This window comes from Mustela nigripes, chromosome 6 (assembly GCF_022355385.1).
Source record: "Mustela nigripes isolate SB6536 chromosome 6, MUSNIG.SB6536, whole genome shotgun sequence".
NCBI classification, from domain to species: Eukaryota; Metazoa; Chordata; class Mammalia; order Carnivora; family Mustelidae; genus Mustela; species Mustela nigripes.
Window position 1 is genome coordinate 62,829,852 of NC_081562.1, and position 18,243 is coordinate 62,848,094.

At 34.2% G+C, this 18,243-nt stretch overlaps 1 protein-coding gene across 1 annotated transcript in view; it reads left to right on the forward strand.

The window, feature by feature from the left end:
• Positions 1–18,243, forward strand: part of PDE3A (phosphodiesterase 3A) — a 314,549-nt gene that overhangs the window by 186,386 nt on the left and 109,920 nt on the right. Inside the window, exon 2 of the mRNA XM_059402688.1 lies at positions 5,659–5,709. Within this exon, the coding sequence (XP_059258671.1) occupies positions 5,659–5,709 (51 nt within the window). The remainder of the gene's footprint in view (positions 1–5,658; positions 5,710–18,243) is intronic.

Genomic DNA, 18,243 nt, shown 5'->3' on the forward strand with positions numbered 1-18,243 from the left:
ACCTACAGAAATATACTTTGAACTATCTGCATTTCTCATGCTATTATTAAAAAATACCTCTGCTTAGATAGAACCATTTTGTTTCCATGCTGACTTCTTTGCTTTCTCCTGTGAACTTTTTAAATTTGGTGTTTGGCAGCAGTTTTGTTTTCCTTGGAACTAAGTACTGTGTAACATACTGTTAGCTGAAGACTGTGATGTAGTAATGTATTATTAAAGAGAGAGAGAGAGAGAGAGAGAGAGAGAGAAAAAAAGAAAAGAATTTATTCCATAAGGATGAAAATGACTCAATGTCAGGGAAGTTAGGATTTTCAAAATGCTTTAAATAATTTTGTTTCTTTTAAAGGAAGTATGCTTTGTTTCCTAGAAATAAATTTTTAAGGGTTCCCACTTTGCCTATCTTGGTGAATGGGAGCTGGAAAAGAAGAAAGATGGTCTTTTTTTTGTTTTCTTTTGTTTTGTTTTGTTTTGTTTTAAGAGCATGCCTTCCTCAGATGGAAAGATTTTTGTTCAGCGTATGTGGTCATAACCTTGGTAACCTCTATATTCCCAAACCATCTTATTAAAATGCCTTTTCCCAGAGGAGTAATCACAGTCAAATAACGCAGAAGGTAGTTTTTATATGTGAGAGACATTCCTTTTTCTTCCTGAATTAAGCAGCCATGTATTCTTTATCAACTGGAATATATTTGAATATCCTTTTTTTTTTTCATTTTTCTAGTCTTAGTATCTGTCTCTCTTACATTTCTAGAAACTTTATATAACTAATAATAAAATTATAAACATTCCTTCTCCAGAAAGAATATTATATCATGTTAATGGACTTTCTGTCTCTTTTCCCAGAATTATCTAGGTATCATGCTACTATTCATTTGTCTTGAAAGTTTAGCCCAGATGAATTCAATTGCAAAAAGAAAAATTGTGCTGTTGCTACTTCTGTTCCTCATGGTCCATGACCCATTTCTGTCTTTTATCTAAGCCCATGAAAATGTCAAAATACCTACCCTTGTCATCTGCAACTTAATACCAGTCCTACCTGTTTGAGTCAAAGGATGTTTTGACTTTCTCAACAACATCAGTTTGCACTTAATTGTGAAATAAACTGACTTTATTGTGCAAGCTCTCCTTTTCATTATTTATCATAGCTAAGCAAGTTTTTTGGTTTTTTTCCTGATCATTAGTCAAGAGAGTGAGGCTACTGAGGTGACTTGGGACTTCCTAAAACATTATCCCTCTCTTTCTGCCTTAACAGGAAACCTATGGCCAAATGCTTCATTTTAATTTAAATAATCTGTAAGATTAAGTCAGGCAGTTTATCACACAATGGGTGATTTTTTCTTTTTTTTTAGGATAGTGAAAACCTTGTGGTTATTTCAGTCATTGGTCCATGATCTAAGGACTGTGCTATTATGACTGTAAAATGAATTCTATGTGCAAATGAGATAAATATTCATGTGCTATCATGTGCTTATCTTCCCCACTCCCCACGTCATCCTCATCAGCTCCAGGTACACTGTAATTGCGGAGACAGGAGGGCCCTGCCATGAGGAACAGCAGCCCCACCACCTCTTTCTCTGAACGTAAAAAACAAATTACAGAGAATATTATAACAAACCTCAGACATTCAGCACTAAAATCATTAATGTTGATGTTTGATTCAGATTATTTTAATTAAAAACAAAACCTTTGTATGATTTCCTCAAGTCCAAAGGGGGAAAAAATCTTGTTGAATTTCCTTGAATAGAGAACATTACAGTATCTTGTTTATCATTTCAGTTTATTGTATTTTCCTTAGCATGTAGATTTCTAGAACTCTTCAATACTTTGAGAAAGCTAGTAATAGTGTTTAAAAACACATTTTGACATATTAATACGTAACTGATCGACTCAGATTTTAAATAGAATAATGATAATATATAATGGAAATATGTAATAATAGACTAAAATAGAATGCTTTTACCATTTTAAAAAAAATTATTTATATATTTGGCAGAGAAACACAGCAAGAGTGGGAGATAGGAGAGGGAGAAGCAGGCTTCCTGCTGATCAGGGAGCCCTACATGGGGCTCAGTCCCAGCTGGGGTCACAACCTGAGCTGAAAGCAGAGGCTTAGCTACTGAGCCACCCAGGTGCCCCTGCCTTTATCCTTAATTTCTCTTAGTAGTCTGTTGTATAATGCTAGGAAATAACTCTCTGATACATAATCCATGTGGCTGATTTTACTATGGTATGTTTCAAAATTAAAGGTCAGATTTAGTGAACTTGTGGAGGTTTGTTAAGTTCTGGCTTATAATGATCAAGTTTATCTTCTTGTTCTGTACTAAGTGATGCCCCAAATGAGACTACATTTTGAAAACTTTTGCTCTTAGACTAAAAAACAAAAATCATCTTTTTTTTTTTTTTTAAACATAGGTAATGATAGAAGGCAGTGAAATCTGTGCTTTTCTTATTTTAGTTCTGATCTTGGAGAAATGTTATCTTTTTTATTTACTACCTGTCATTATCAAATATTCCAAGTCAATATATTGTGGATTATAACTTGTGTTTGTGGTTTATTGACCTCTTTTTTTACTGTGATACTCGTGATAGTAGAATTTACTCAGTTATCCTATTAGTTGAAATTCATTAGCAAGAGAATAATAGGCATAACAGTCTTCTTAAAGTATTATTTTTCCCAAGACTTAGATAAAACAGTGAGGGAAAGGAGAAGATAACCCTTCTGCTTATAAATTATTTTACTCTAGACTGATGAATCAATGGTCTGTAACTTTGAAACCAATAATATGTTGTATGTTAATTAATTGAATTTAAACTTAAAAATATTAAATTATTTTATTCTAACAGCATAGTACTCAAGTTTATCATCTGTTTAAAGTTGCCAAAACAAGCTTCCTGTCTTCCTGTTATTTTTTTTCTTCCTGTTATTGACAAAAAGGTATTCCCAAGGTCTCACTAAGGCAGGTGATTGAAATGTGTCAAGATGGTTTTCAATAGTTCTAGTGAAAAACTGATTAAATGGTCTTAATTTATCTGTTACTAAATCAGACTATTTCATTAGTTGATTAGTGTTTAACTTTTTTATAATCAACTGTTAATGAGTATTAATGAATATTTACTAGTAGATGTAATGCCATTAAATATAGAAATTTTTAAAAAAGCTTTAAAGAAATACCAGCCATCTAAGCAGTTTTATATGATGATTACCTGGGCTAGCAAAGTTATAGTTAAATCTTTTCACTAATTCCAAGGCTTAAAATAACTGATCATCTTATTAAAGATGAGTAATTTAAAATTACTTTGTTATATTTTTCATTTATTATACCATGAAGATTTCATATGTAATTTTGTATAAAGGCCCTAAAAACAAAATTTGAAATGCTATATTATATTCTTTTTATACTCTAATTTAGCAGATAGTTCCCCTTTTGTTGGATAACACAGAGATTGATACATTGTAATTATTGAGTTTTTACATTTTTATTTTCTGGTTGAAAGGGTATGAATTTTTAAGAGTATGCAATATGTATTAAAATTGATCTATATATATTGTATGTGTGTCTGTGTATTTATAAATGTGTAAATATATACATATGTGAATCTGTACACTACGTGCTAGCAATATATATGCATACTTAGCTCTCTGACTTCTAACCAGTATTCAGCATGATCATGGTGCTAATTTAATGGGTAATAGTCTTCTCTTATTACTGTTTCTACTGAACTTTTTCACTTCAAATAAAATTGTTACTCAGTATTGATTGTTGATATTAATTTTGTGAACTATCTTTATCCACTCCTCTAATTATTTGCAGGGGTTACATTACTTTCAGATTAGTAGAGCTCTTAATGTACTGAAGATATTATTTTTTACCTGGCATTTAACAGAGATATTTTGCCGCTGTGACGTTTGCACATACATTTGAAGTTTTATGTAGCTGGATCATAATCCTCTGTGTGTGTTTTGTTTTGTTTAGTTTGAAAAATCTCTTTATATTTCAAGGTAGTCTAAATATTTGCCTGGATTTTATTTTATACTTACCATTTCAGCTTTTTAAATTTGTCTTTTTATCTATAATTTATATTTGTGTATATAAGGTTCAGCTCTCGTTTTTTCCGAAGAATCTGTTTCTCTCTCTCTATCTTGCTCTCTTTTTTTCCCTCCACTTGGGGACTAATTCATTAGATATTCATTGATTTTTTTTATTTTCTTTTTCATATTTTGACATTTCACAATTGTCTATTATGTATCATTCATTTACATTTTGAGTGTTAAATCATTGTCCTATAATTTGGGTTAAATGTTATAATGTTTTAATAATTTTTATAACCCACTAGGATATTACTCTCCTAGTATTTTCTGATTCTTATCAGTTTATTTTCTCAGATAAAATGTATGTAGTTGTGTTTTACAGTTTCCTAAACAAATATGAGTGGCTTTTGATTGAGATTGGGTTAAACCTGTACATTTTTGTGGGTAAAACTGAGCACTTGATAATTCTATAGAATTCGGTCTTCTTAATCAGAACACTGTATGGCCATCAATAAGGTCTTACCATTTTGTAAATGGTTAAAAACATTTCTTGGTAATGTTGTTCAAACACATACTAGTTTTTTATTGTCTCTACTAAGGTGTCATTGCTGTTGTATAGAAAAGCCAATGAGGTATATTCATATGTTGAATAGTCTGTCCTGTTCATGTGCTAGCTTACTAGTGATGGGCAGTTCTTCCATTGGTACATATGAGTAGCAAGCATACTGGACAGATGAATGGAATTTTATTCCTCTCAGTCAATATCTTGTATTTTCTTAGTGTTCTAGTTACATGTTATTTTCAATAATTAAATATCATGCTTTGTGAGCAAGTAGCTCAGGGCTATTACAACTATGGGACTAGCTTGATAATGTTTTATAAAGTTCTTTTTTTCTTTTAATGAAAATCTGTATTTTGTGACCTTGGAGGCATATTTTGCTTTAAATCATTTCACTCTTTAGAACTCTCCTATTTTTGTGATATTATCAAAACAGGACTAAAAATGATTGAAATATTTTGGCCTTCTCATTTTTATCATTCATGACAGTAAATTAAGCTATAGTAATGATTTGTTTAGCATTTTTTTTCAAAGATTTTGTTTATTTGTTTGACAGAGAGACGGATCACAAGTAGGCAGAGAGGCAGACAGAGAGAGCGAGGGAAGCAGGCGTCCGCTGACCAGAGAGCCTGATGCGGGACCCGATCCCAGAACCCTGGGATCATGACCTGAGCCGAAGGCAGAGGCTTTAACCCACTGAGCCACCCAGGCGGCCCTAGCATATCTTCTTGATAAGCTAGAAGCTTAATGGCATGTGAAAAGTTTTACCTGGGTTAACATCTTTCTAGGATTTTCCTGACAAAGAACCATAAAGCTGTAGATTAGTAGACTCTCTCTATCACATAGTGATATTAAAACATCTTCAAAACAACTGCCAGTTGAAATGTTAACTATCAAACCAGAAATTATTATTACTTTAAGCATGTTAATTTATTTGTGATAGCTACTTAATACATTCATATTAAAACATAGATTTCAAAAATGTAATTATTCTTTAGAAAAAGTAAAAATATTCTCCACATAAAATAAGTATCATTGAATTTACGGTAATTGTTCTATTATATTACAGCTCATGGGTCATTCAGAATGGGATCACAAACGAGGGCCAAGAGGATCACAGGTAAGTTCATTTTCCTTTCCTTATTTTTGCATTTTGTTTCTTAACATTCTGAGCTGTGAGTCTTGTAAAACTCAAGCAATAACAAGTAGAGGAAGAGGCAAATAATCATGCCATTTGTTTTTATTTAAGTTAGCTGTGATTAAAGTCTGGTTTCAGATCCCAAAGGCAGATGCCTGTGTATTCTTCCTGAGAGCTTTTTGGTATCCAAGATTGGTTGTGTTTATATGAATGTAGATTTTATATTCATCTTGTCTCTGCACAATACATTTTGATCAGCAACCCACTCTCTTGGTTTTATTCACTTCCTTTGATAATTTTTCTGTGTATTTTCTTTCTTTTTCTACCTTCCTGTTTTTGGTTAAATATTTTGAAATATAATCAAAGTAAACCCTGAACTAATTACAGATTCTGTCTCCAAATTAACTGTCTTCGTCTTAGGGAAATAGAAAGATGAAAGGACCTATTATTTTTGAAAAGAAACAAATTCTGAACCTTTCTATATTACCAGATTGTTTTCATTGTCTTACTTTATGTCTTAGGCAAGGGGAAAAACTTCCATGACGCATTTATGCTTTTTAATAACCTAATTAGACAATGTGGATTTGTTTTGCTTCCATAATTACTTTGCCTGACAGAATGAGGGCTGAGTTTTACACGAAGAAAATTCCCTCTCCTCCTGCGGTATTTTGTGAAGAAAGATGAAAAATCCTTTATCTCTTAGCAGACTGTGTGTTTATGTGATTGTAGACGGCCAAGTAAAAATTGTTTGGGACATTTTTACCTCTCCTGCTCACACTTTCTATTTGCTCCTAAAAAAATATGGCTAAAAGAAAGCAAGTTGAATATGCAATACTGTGTATGAGAATTCATTTTCAAATGTGAGACTCTCCCAGTTTTTTTACAAAGCTGATATGGACCTGTGCTATCATTACATTTGCCTGGTAGTTATTTAATTTCGGTCACTGGGAGAATAAGACCCAGTCAGTCAGTTGTTTTAAGTTGAGATTTCAATAGCCATGGTTTTATTTTCATCCATTATCAACTTGATTAGTAAATAATATAAACCAGTCCAATGAAGTTCGTTATCCAAAAGAATTTATGTCTTGTCTTCCTTTACTCTTATTTCCCTTCTCCGTTTTCTCTGTCAGCTCTCCTTCTATTCACACCGGTAATATTTTAAATCAGAATTTGCTGCAAGAATGGGAATGAAAGGAGGAATGTATGGTAAACGCCATGTGATTCCAAACCAATTAAAAGTTAAAGATGAGCACAAGTAAGGAATTCAATAGTTCCCAATTATTGCCGCCCAAAACATTTTGCTATTCAAAATGTGCCGAGTAACTTCATGACTACAAAGTAAGGTAGTGCTCTATAGGTTTGTTTAAAATAAGTATTATTTACTCATACGACCTATTTGGGTTTTTTTCAAGTTTTTATTTGAATTCCAGTTAATTAACACACAGAGTAATATTGGTTTCAGGGGTAGAGGATAGTGATTCAGCACTTCCATACGACGGCTGGTGGGTGCTCATCACAGCGAGTGCCCCCCTCAGTCTCCATCACCCATTTCACCCATCCTCCCCCCCACCACTTGCTGACAACCCCCAACCCCGGCCCTGCCATCTCCCCTCTGGTAACCATCAGTTCGTTCTCTAGAGTTAAGAGTCTGTTTCTTGGTTTGCCTCCCTTTCTTTCCCCACCCTCCTTTGCTTGTTTGTTTTGTTTCTTAAATTCCATATATAAATGAAATCATATATTTGTCTTTCTCAAACCAACTTATTTCCCTTAGCATAATACTCTCTAGCTCCATCCATGCCATTATATACACATATCATATGTATTATATATATGTAAATACATACATACACATACATGCTTACAGAAATAAATATATACACAGAATGGAATATTACTTAGCCATAAAAAAGAATGAAATCTTGCCATTGTAACCCATATGACCTACTTGAGTATATGTATTTTTGGATTTGGATTGGTCACTCTGTCATTATAAATTAGAAAAAAAAAGTTATAAAAGCTCAATATTGCTTGTGTTAAACATAAAAAACCCAGAGTGAAAAATTTTGAATTCCAGATACTGCACATAGCTAGAAAACTTCAACATTCCACATGCACAAAATATATTCATAAAGTTTGATCACATTTGAAAGCCTGAGATGGTTTTTGAAAGGCAAATGCATTAGAACATTCTTGCATGAACTACCATTATCAACATCAAGGTCTGTCTGAGAATTTTCAGCTAGCTAAGTATATTTAATGCTTATGCCTTTGTCTCACTTTGATTCCTCAACTCATAAAAAATGAGTTGATTCCTCAACTCATAAAAATTATCAAGGTAAAAAGTAAAAACATACCCCCAAAACTAAAAACAGTAAATATAACAAAAACCATGGAAATTTCAGATAAGTGTTAGGAATAACTTCTTATCTAATTTTAATTGCCTACTGGGGGCGAAAAGACACTGTATTTATGTTTTAGATCATTGATCCCTTATCTTGCTATTATTTCCTTGAATATGTCTAAAGCCTTTTAGCCATTCCAAAGGAACTTCAAACAGACTGTGTCCGAATACAGATTTCTTAATAATTACTGATCCTCAAACCCCATCTCAGTTTAGTTTAATTGAAGACAATAAGTTTTTAAGTTCTTACTATGGGTACAGCATTTTAGTAGATATAAGTTCGAAGAGAAACTGAGTTGACAAGGTTACTGCATTCCAAGAGCTCACAAGTTATGTTTGGGTGGGGCAATACTTGAATATGTCATCTGAATATAAGGTAGGTCTAGTAAGTGTAAAATTACGTGTATAAACAAAATGTGATAGGAGTTTGGGTGGGACAGAGTATCCTTAGTAGAACTACTTCTTGGAGTTGCTATCTGGGGTGAACCTTCAACATTGGGTGAGGTTTGTGGGTTTTTTTTTTTTAATTAAAAAAATTTTTTTTAAAGATTTTATTTATTGGAGAGAGAGTGAGAGGAGAGAGAGTGTGTGAACAGAGAAGAGGCCAAGGGAGAAGCAGAGTCACCGCTGAGCAGGACTCCAGAAGCAGGGCTCCTTAGCAGGACTCTGGGATCATGACCTGACCCTGAAAGCAGATGCTTAACTGACTGAGCCCCCCAGGAACCCCGGGTAAGGTTTTAGAAGTGCAGTGGGAGGAAAAGGGAAAAACTGGAGTCAGAGTCTAAACTGGCAGAGTGTAGGATATATTTGGATATGTGAATTTTCTTTATAACTGCTTTGTCCAAACACATTGGCTAAGGATTGTTATAGGAACTACTGCAAAGGAAGGATTCTGAGAATGTCATTGATGTTATTGATTAGACATGGCAAAGAAGTAAGGAGGGTCAAAATTTTGAAATTCAATATTTTGAGGAATGATTCATGCCATTCACAGACTAGTTTACAGAGAAGACAGTGAATTCAGTGTTAACAATGTTAAGTGAGAAGTGACAATGACAGTCCTGAAAGGAAATTTCAGACAGGTACTTGAGTACTGTTCTGGTGCTCTGTGGCCAGATTAGAGCCAGACTGAGTTCTGTAGTCAGTTGGGAATGCTAATCATACATATCACAATTGAATTACATCAGGAGATAGATTATAGAAGAATATTATAAGGAAAAAACAGAAGAAAGACTGATTCTTGGGGAAGGCTCATTGGAAGGGCTGGGAGGAGCCTGGGGAGAGAATTAAAGCATGCCCATGTCCTCACTTGGAGAGCAGTTAAAGGAGAAATGATGCAGAATCAAAAGAGTATATATCCAGTTATACTAGGAAGATGATTGAGACCACAAACAAAGGTTCAAGAAAATGAAAAACATGGGAAATGCATTTTGATATAGTAATAAGCAGGACATTAGTGAACTTTGAGAATGCCATTTTGATCAAGAAGTGCTAGAAAGCAGAATACAGAAATTAAATGACTAGCATAAGGTCTCAGTAGAATGTTCTCTTGGAGAAGTTTTGCTTTAGAAGAGAGATGGCAGCAGAAATGAGTGAAATATGTTTTTATGCTGACGTGAGGTGTGTGTCTTAATAATTATTAATGGCAAAGAAAAAAGGATCAGTGTAGAGAAGAAATCACGAAAAATTTTCAACACGGGCTTTATTTAAGGGATGAAAAAATGGTACGGTTCAGGGAAGGGAATGTACTTTCTTCCAGAGTGGCCCTTTTGGCATCTGTCTGTTTTTCTCACGTGCCACCAATCCTTACCCCAAATCCTACCATTCACCCTAGTCAGGAAAATTGATCGTGTTCTCAAGTGAGGTTCACCAAAAAGCACAAATGAAGAAGCTTTGGAAAGAAAGTAGAGATATCTAGAATAAGGGATAAGGAATAGGGACAGATAGTATAAAATAAAAGAAGTACTGTGAGCTTAATGACTTCAGTTTTCTTAGTATAGAAAAGGTGCAAAAAGTTGGTGGTTAATAGTTGAAGATTTTGAATGGAGGGAAAAAATGGAGTAAATTCCTTCTGGATATCTAAAAAGGGGGACTGGCTTGATGCTTGAGCATCAAAAATGCCTAATAAAAGTAGAGGTCTATCACCTTCTCTGTGTGGGTAACTGGCAAGATAAATTTTAACCTATTTTCTATTGAATCAAAAAAATACCAATATATGTCAGGTACTTTTCTAAGCCTCTAAGGGGTCAAAAATGAACTAAATAACTCTGGCCTGCAAGAAACGTACAGTATTACTTAAAGTCAGCCTTAGGTAGAGGATAAAAAATAATCAACTAGTACTGAGAGCGTTAATCATTGTGAGATAGAGTTAAGCTTCTCCTGGCCTTCCCTCCACATGCTTACGAAGAGATTTTCTCAGATTTGATGTGGTCCTCCAAACGACATCATGTGTACACTGCCATAGATAATAAAGAGGTATGCCCTTCCAATATTTATCAGATGGGAAAATGCATATATTGCTTCAAGTGAATTACTCCACTTAATTGCATACGACTTTGCAAACTCGACAATGATTTAATTTAAATTGATTTATTACTCACAATAATTGTGTGATGTAATTTGTCAGCCGACTCAAAGCTTTCTGGCGTTTTTTTCTTCTCCTTCTTATTCTTTTTCATCTCCTCCTCCTCCTTCCACTCCCTCTCCTCCTCTTGGTTGTTTTTTAAGTATATATTCTCAAATGGTAGATCATCCAAATTAGGAAATATGCTAAATGATGGACTTCCAGCAGCAGCAGCAGCAGCAGCAGCAGAACTCTTACTTGGCATCATTCCCAGTAATACCGAATGAAGGGATGAAATTCTCAGAAGGCAGTTGGTTTTTTATTTTTCTTTAAATTCTTAAAGAAAAGTTTTCCAGTGGGAAGTGAAGAAAGGCAATAGATAATCACTGTCCTTTGAGAAGGTTAAAAATGATTGGAGTGGATTCCAAGGAGCCTTGTGGGAAAAGATTCCTTCCGTTTGTGAATTTGTGAACTTGCTAAGATTTTAATGTACTCGGAACCAGCAGGCTCCTTTTAATACATAGTTAGAGACTAGCAGTTTCTTTAGTTATTTAGTGTATTATTGATGACTTACAGATTACCAGCCAGCCTTTACCAAATAAACTTAAGACCACTTATTGGCTTATCTAGTTCTGTAGACAATGGAATTCTGGTTTGTATGTTCCTAAATAAGTGAAGTACTGTATGTTCAATACAAGAAGATAGCGGAATATTCTGATAGGAAAAATAAGTTATCAGATATACTAAGATATTGTTTTGCCTAAAAATAAAACAAATATAGGTATGTAACATACCAAAATTTATGGGATGCTGCAAAAGCAGTTTTAGGAGGAAAGTTCATAAAGATAGAATCTATCTCAAGAAATAAGAAAAGTCTCAAACAATCTAACTTTATACGTCAAGAAAATAAAGAAAGAAAAAACAAAGCCCAAGGTTAGTAGAAGAAAATTACAAATTTCAGAGAAGAAATAAATGAGATAGAGTCTAAGAAGAAAATTAAATTAGAAGCCAGATCTTTGAAAAGGTAAACAAAACTGATAAACAAAAAACAGCCTTTAGTTAAATTCACCAAGCAAAGAAAGAGGACTCAAATAGGTAAAATCAGAGATGAAAGAGAAGATATTAGAACTGATGCCACAGAAATACAAAGGATCCTAAGAGACTGCTGTGAACAATTATATGCCAATAAATTGGACAACCCAAAAAGTGGATAAATTCCTGTAAACATACAACCTACTAAGGCTGAATCATGATGAAATAAAAAATCTGAATAGACCAATTACTAGCAGGGAGATTGAGTCAGTAATCAGAAAAGTTTCAGCAAACAAAAGCCTGGGATGAGACATTTTCACTGGGGAATTCTACCAAATATTCAAAGAAGAATTTCTTCTCCTCAAACTCTTTAAAGAAATAAAAGAGGGGAAACTCTTCCAAACACATTTTATGAGGCCAGCATTACCCTGATAACAAAACCATACAAGGATGGCATACAAAAGGAAAACTAAAGGACAATATCTCTAATGAACGTAGATGTAAAAATCCTCAGCACAATGTTAGCAAATCAAAATCAACAATACATTAAAAGGATCATACACTGTGATAAAGTGGAATTTATTCCAGGGATGCAAGGATGGTCCAACATTGACAAATCAGTCAATGTGATATACCACATGAACATAAAGGATAAAAATCATATAGTTATCTCAGTAGATGGAGATAAAGTGACAAAATTCAGCATCCATTTATGGTAAAAACTCCCAACAAAGTGTGTATAGAAAGAATGTATCTCAACATAATAAAGGCCATACATTAGCCCATTGCTAATATCATATCCAACAGTGAAAAGTGGAAAACTATTCCTCTAGGATTAAGAATCTGTTCACGCTTGCCACTTTTATTCAGCAGAGTATTGGAAATCTTAGCCAGCAAAAGCAAAAGAAAAAAATACAAGGCATCTAAAGGAAGAACCAAATCGCCATTTGCAGATGTCTTGAAATTAAATATAGAAAATCCTGAAGACTCCATTAAAAAAACTCTTAGCACTAATAAATGGATTCAGTAAAGTTGTGGGGTATAATTTCAACATGCAAAAATCTGCTATATTTCTTTACACTAATAATGAATTATCAGAAAGAGAAATTAAGAAAACAATTCTATTTATAATTACACCAAAAATAATACAATACAAAAGAATCAATTTAATGAAGAAAGCAAAAGTCCTGCCTATTGCAAACTACAAGACATTAATGAAAGAACTTGAAGACACAAATAAATGGAAAGATATTCTGTGCTTATGGATTCAAAGAATTAATATTGTTAAAATATGCATAAATATGCATACTACCCAAAGCAATACAGTGTAATCCATTTCAAAATTCCAATGGCATTTTTCACAGCAGTAGAATAATCCTAAAGTTTTCATAGACTATCTCTCGCTCTCACACACACACACACCCCCACAGCCAAAGCAATGCTGAGAAAGAGCAAAGTTGGGGTCATCATACTCCCTGACTTCAAACTGTATTACAAAGTTACAGTAATTAAAGCAGTATGGTTTTTATATTAAAACAGACACATGGATCACTGAAACAGAATGGAAAGTCCAGAAATAAACCTACGCATATGTGGCCAATTAATTTATGACAAAAGAGCCAAGAATATACAGTGGGGAAAGGACAGACAACCTCTCTTTAATAAGTGGTGTTGGGAAAATTGGACGGCCACACGCAAAAGAAACTGGATTACTGTCTTACATCATACACAAGAAATAACTTTAAGTAGATCGAAGATTTGAATGTAACAACTGAAACCATAAAAATCCTGGTAGAAACTTAGGCAGTAAGCTCCTTGACATGGTATTGGCAGTAATTTTTTTTTTTTTTTTAAATCTGACAACCAAAGCAAAGAGAAAAAATCAAAGCAAAAATACACACCAAACTGTATCAATAAAATGAAAAGGCAGCCTATTGAATGAGAGATAATAATTGCAAGTCATACATTGACAAATATCCAAGGCATATACAGAACTCATACAACTCAATAGCAAAATCATAATTGATTAAAAAAGGGGCAAAGGATCTGAGTAGACATGTTTCCAAAGAAGATATAAAGATGGCTCACAAGTATGTGAAAAGATGCTCACATCCTTAATTATCAGGGAAATACAAATCAAGCTCATGCCTGTCAGGGTGGTTAGTATCCAAAAGACAAGAAATAAGTGTTGGTGAGTGTATGGAGCAAAGAGAACTCATACATCATTGATAAGAATGTAAATTGGTGCATTAGTGTGGAAAACAGTAGGAAGATTCCTCATAGGAATCCAGCAACTCTACTTCTGGCTGAAGAAACTGAAACACCAGTTTGAAAGGATATATGCACCCCCATCTTCATTGTTGCAATAACCAACATATGGAAACAAACTAAGTGTCCATTAATAGATGAAGGGATAAAGAAATTCTTACATGTATTAAATATACACACCCGCACATACTTACAGTGGAATATTATTCAGCCACAAATAAGAATAAAATCATGATGGACCCCTAGGGCATAATCTAAGTGAAATAAGTCATACAGAGTACCACATGATCTCTCTTTTGTGTGGAATCTTAAGAAAAAAAAAAAAAGCTCATAAATACAGAGAACACCTTGATGGTTTCAAGAGTAGGTGGTAGGAGAAGTAGGTGAACTGTTTTTTGTATTTTGTGTTTTATTGGTTTCTTAAATTTAGTTTAAATAAATTGAATAAAATTTTAAAAATAAATGCTAAATTATCTATGTTGTATTTTGCAGCATAGCTTTAAGTTTGTCACATACTGGAGGCTCCAAACAGTGAAACTTCTAGAGTAAGCTTGTGTACCTATATAAACTAGCTTCTGCAGCACTCTCTTAAGTCTTAGGATGAATTTTAATGGCAAATTACTATACTTCAGTGTTCTGTCCACTTGGGTCTTCAAGAAAATGATCTGTTAATAAGAGATCAACTAAAGTTGATAAACATAAGCTTTTTCCTCCTAGGGATCTAATTCAGTGACAAATCAGTTCTTTTCTGGATTAATTTGTGTTTTGATTAGAGTGTAAATAGTAATTTAAATGCTATCCCCGACTTATCTGGAATAATGCCATATGACTTTATTAAAGTTAATTCCATTTAGTATATTTAAAAAGACAACCCTCCAGATTTTTCAGGAATGTATTCCAAGGGATCAATGTGAGCAGATTGGGAGTCCATTATTACATTGTCCAAACTGCTGATGTGTCACTAAGGAATAATTCATGCCCGAGGAGAAGCTGCCTGTCAGTATTACTTTTTCTGCAAATACAGTGTTTTTTACTTGTACTTTCTTTTCCTTTTTTACTTTTCCATGTATTTAAACATTTATTTTTAAAGATTTTATTTATTTACTTGACAGAGACCTCAAGTAGGCAGAGAGGCAGGCAGAGAAAGAGGAGAAAGCAGGCTCCCTGCTGAGCAAAGAGCCCAATATGGGGCTCGACCCCAAGACCCTGGGACATGACCTGAGCTGAAAGCAGAGGCTTTAACCCGCTGAGCCACCCAGGCGCCCCTCCATGTATTTATATAACAACTGTTATCATTTTTTTTGGGCAATTCTCCAAGGGAATTTTTGTTGTTGTTGTATTATGAATTTGTTTGAATTTTGTTTGTACGGAACGAAATGACAAATATTTATATTTGCCTAAGCCCTACACGTTTTGGGAATGGCCTTGTCATCTCATACAATGGTGGCAAGAAAGGACCTGACTGTTTAATACTAATGACCTCTTATCTTGGGTCTGTGGACATCATTTACATGAGATGTACACTACCTTTACTTTGTTAAATCAGAACTTTTTAGTGCATTTAAAAGATGAAACCAAGATAGGTGTTTCATACTCATCTTGTCCATGAAATCCTCCTCTGTTTTAAATATTATCCATTAGTCAGATCTAAACTTTTAGACAGTCTCTCCCTTACATTCTGGAAATTGCTTTAATTTAGTTTTGTTTTACTGTTATGTCTTTAATTTACATCAGCAAGATTTATAAGGTACAGTCTTAGATATTTGCCCTGATAGGAACGTTTTTTAAAATGTCTGCAGCATTCAAAGAGGATTTTTATTCTGAGAAAGGAAAATGGTGTTTCTGTTTAACCACTGAATCCAGTGGTATGTTACTTCTCCAGCATCTCTGGTCTCTCTTCCCAGTAGGGACCAGTAGTGAACTCACCCATCCACAGTTCATGTGATAGTGAAAAATGTGTCCAGACATGGTCAGGGAGGCAAGATTGCTTCTGGTTGTGAACCAGCAAGAGTACAGAATTATCTCTTTGCCACGCATATAGATGATAATAAATATTTATTTCATATAGGAAAATTGGAAAATAACTCTTTAGGTGTACAGCCTTTCAAGCTTTCAGGTTCCATCTTTAAGTCTACTCAGCAGTTTTGAAGAGCATATTCATTTTATGGTGAGGTAGTTACAGGAGAATCATTCCTAGAAACAAGGAGGAGAAAGTGCACCCTTTCTACATTTCAGCATTCACGAGCTTCCAAGGAGCAGCCTCAGACAGAATGTGGCTCTGTCCATGTGGTGGTTGCATGGAACGTGTTTCTGGTGAACCAATGCATAACCTTGAGTAAATCACTCTTTATTGAACTCCCTGGTCTCTCTAAAGGTATCGATGAACAGGAATTAAACAAGTCCACAGAAATAAAAGAGAAAATTGCCTCTGGCATTTATGCTCTCCCGCTTCCATGTTTATAGATCAGTAGACCTGTTGTTTAATGCTTATTGAATGACCCTCTTGTTTGGGGGCCGTGGACAATATTCACATGACACATGTACTGCCTTATGTTTGTTTCAGGAAACACAATAGAGACGTGAAATAAGCAGCTATAGATGACATGTGTTTTATCTGCAGGAGCTTAAATAGCTTAAGCAAAATCCCATTTACTAAGTCACAAAAGCATACTTCAAAGAAAATAAAAACAGCAATACTGCCCTCCACTCGCTAGAATAATAGAAGAAAGATGTGCTATCTGGAGAGCTGTTCCTTTTGTCTTTGAATCACAATACCCAACCAAGGGAAGTCATTTTTATTGCATACTGAGTGATTTTATGCCATCTCTGGCATAGAGTAAGCTCTTGTTCTCCTTAATTATGCAACATACTCTAAAAGTATTAGGGGTTGATTTTTAAAAATTTTTACCTATTTGATAAAACTGATGGAAAAAAGATTGAGCTGAGCATCTTTAGATTTTCATGGGAAATAAAAATCTAAGACTAGGGTGTATTGACCTGAACAAACCACCCTCGAGAGTAGGAGGTGAAGGTGAGGGGAAGTGCAGAAAGTCCGAAGAGAGAGAAGGTCAGTTAACTAAAAGGTGTGAATTAAGGCAACAGAGATTAAGAAATAAGTAAACATGGACATCTCCTTTAGTGCACTAACAACAACAACAAATCCACCAAGATGCAGGTGTAATTTATAGAAATTTGGAGAGAGTGAGTGTTTTTATTTAACTTCTTAGTAATGCATCTAGGTTGTATGCAAAAATATATATTTCAGTCTTATTCATGGTATAGGAGTTTTTCTTTACTCCCATTGTAGGGGATGAACTAAAAGTTTGTTTAAGAGTGCTGCCCCATGATTTTATATAGTCATCAAAGCTACTGATATTTTTTAATAAGATTTTACACATGGAGGTTGCTTGACAATTCTGTTTGCAGTTTAAGTAATTGTCCCATTTTGTATAGAAGGCAGCCATTGTGTAAAATTAAGTAAATCCAAGGAACTCGTGCTAATAATTACAAAGCAAAATCCTGGCACAACATTAGAAATATTAGTGAACTGAAATTATCTCAAAATTTGCAAAAATGAAGGTTCTTGTCAAGTTTGATTTTTCCAGATCAGAGGGTGTTTTGTTTTGTTCTGTTTATTATTTTGTTTTTGTGATGATGCCTTATGCAATGACCCATTCCTGGAAAACTCTCAGTAATACAAGTCAAAGCTTATTCTTACTGGGAATCTGCAGGTTTTCAAACTTGAATCAAAATAGTTTGCTTCCTGAATTTTGTGGTCCAGTGATTAAATACTTCTGGGTGACTGTTCACCCTTGGATCTCTATAGTGATTTCCATTTAGTATTTGAAACCATGCTTCTTTTCAAATCATTTTAACCCCAGATGTACAGAAAGTTGCTTACACAGCATCAGTGATACACACTTCAGTGAGCAATTAAAAATAAAGGTTTGGGAGAAAAACTCTCAGAAGGAGATTGTGAGTGAGACAAACAGATGGAATAGAAATCTCAAAAGCTAAGCTAGTGTGATCATCAGAAGATAAAGAAATTTTAAAAGCTCTAGTTGTCTAAGGATTGAAGCAAAGGAATGGAAAGAAGCTATCAGAAATGATGCACAAGACACCCAAGGGAAAAAGGGTTAGTAAATAGAGGAACGATCACTCATGAGTTGAGACAAGGCTATGACCATTGCAGCTGCGTGGAGAAGGAGAACATGCATAAAAACATGCATAAGAGCCCTTTGATCCTGGGCAT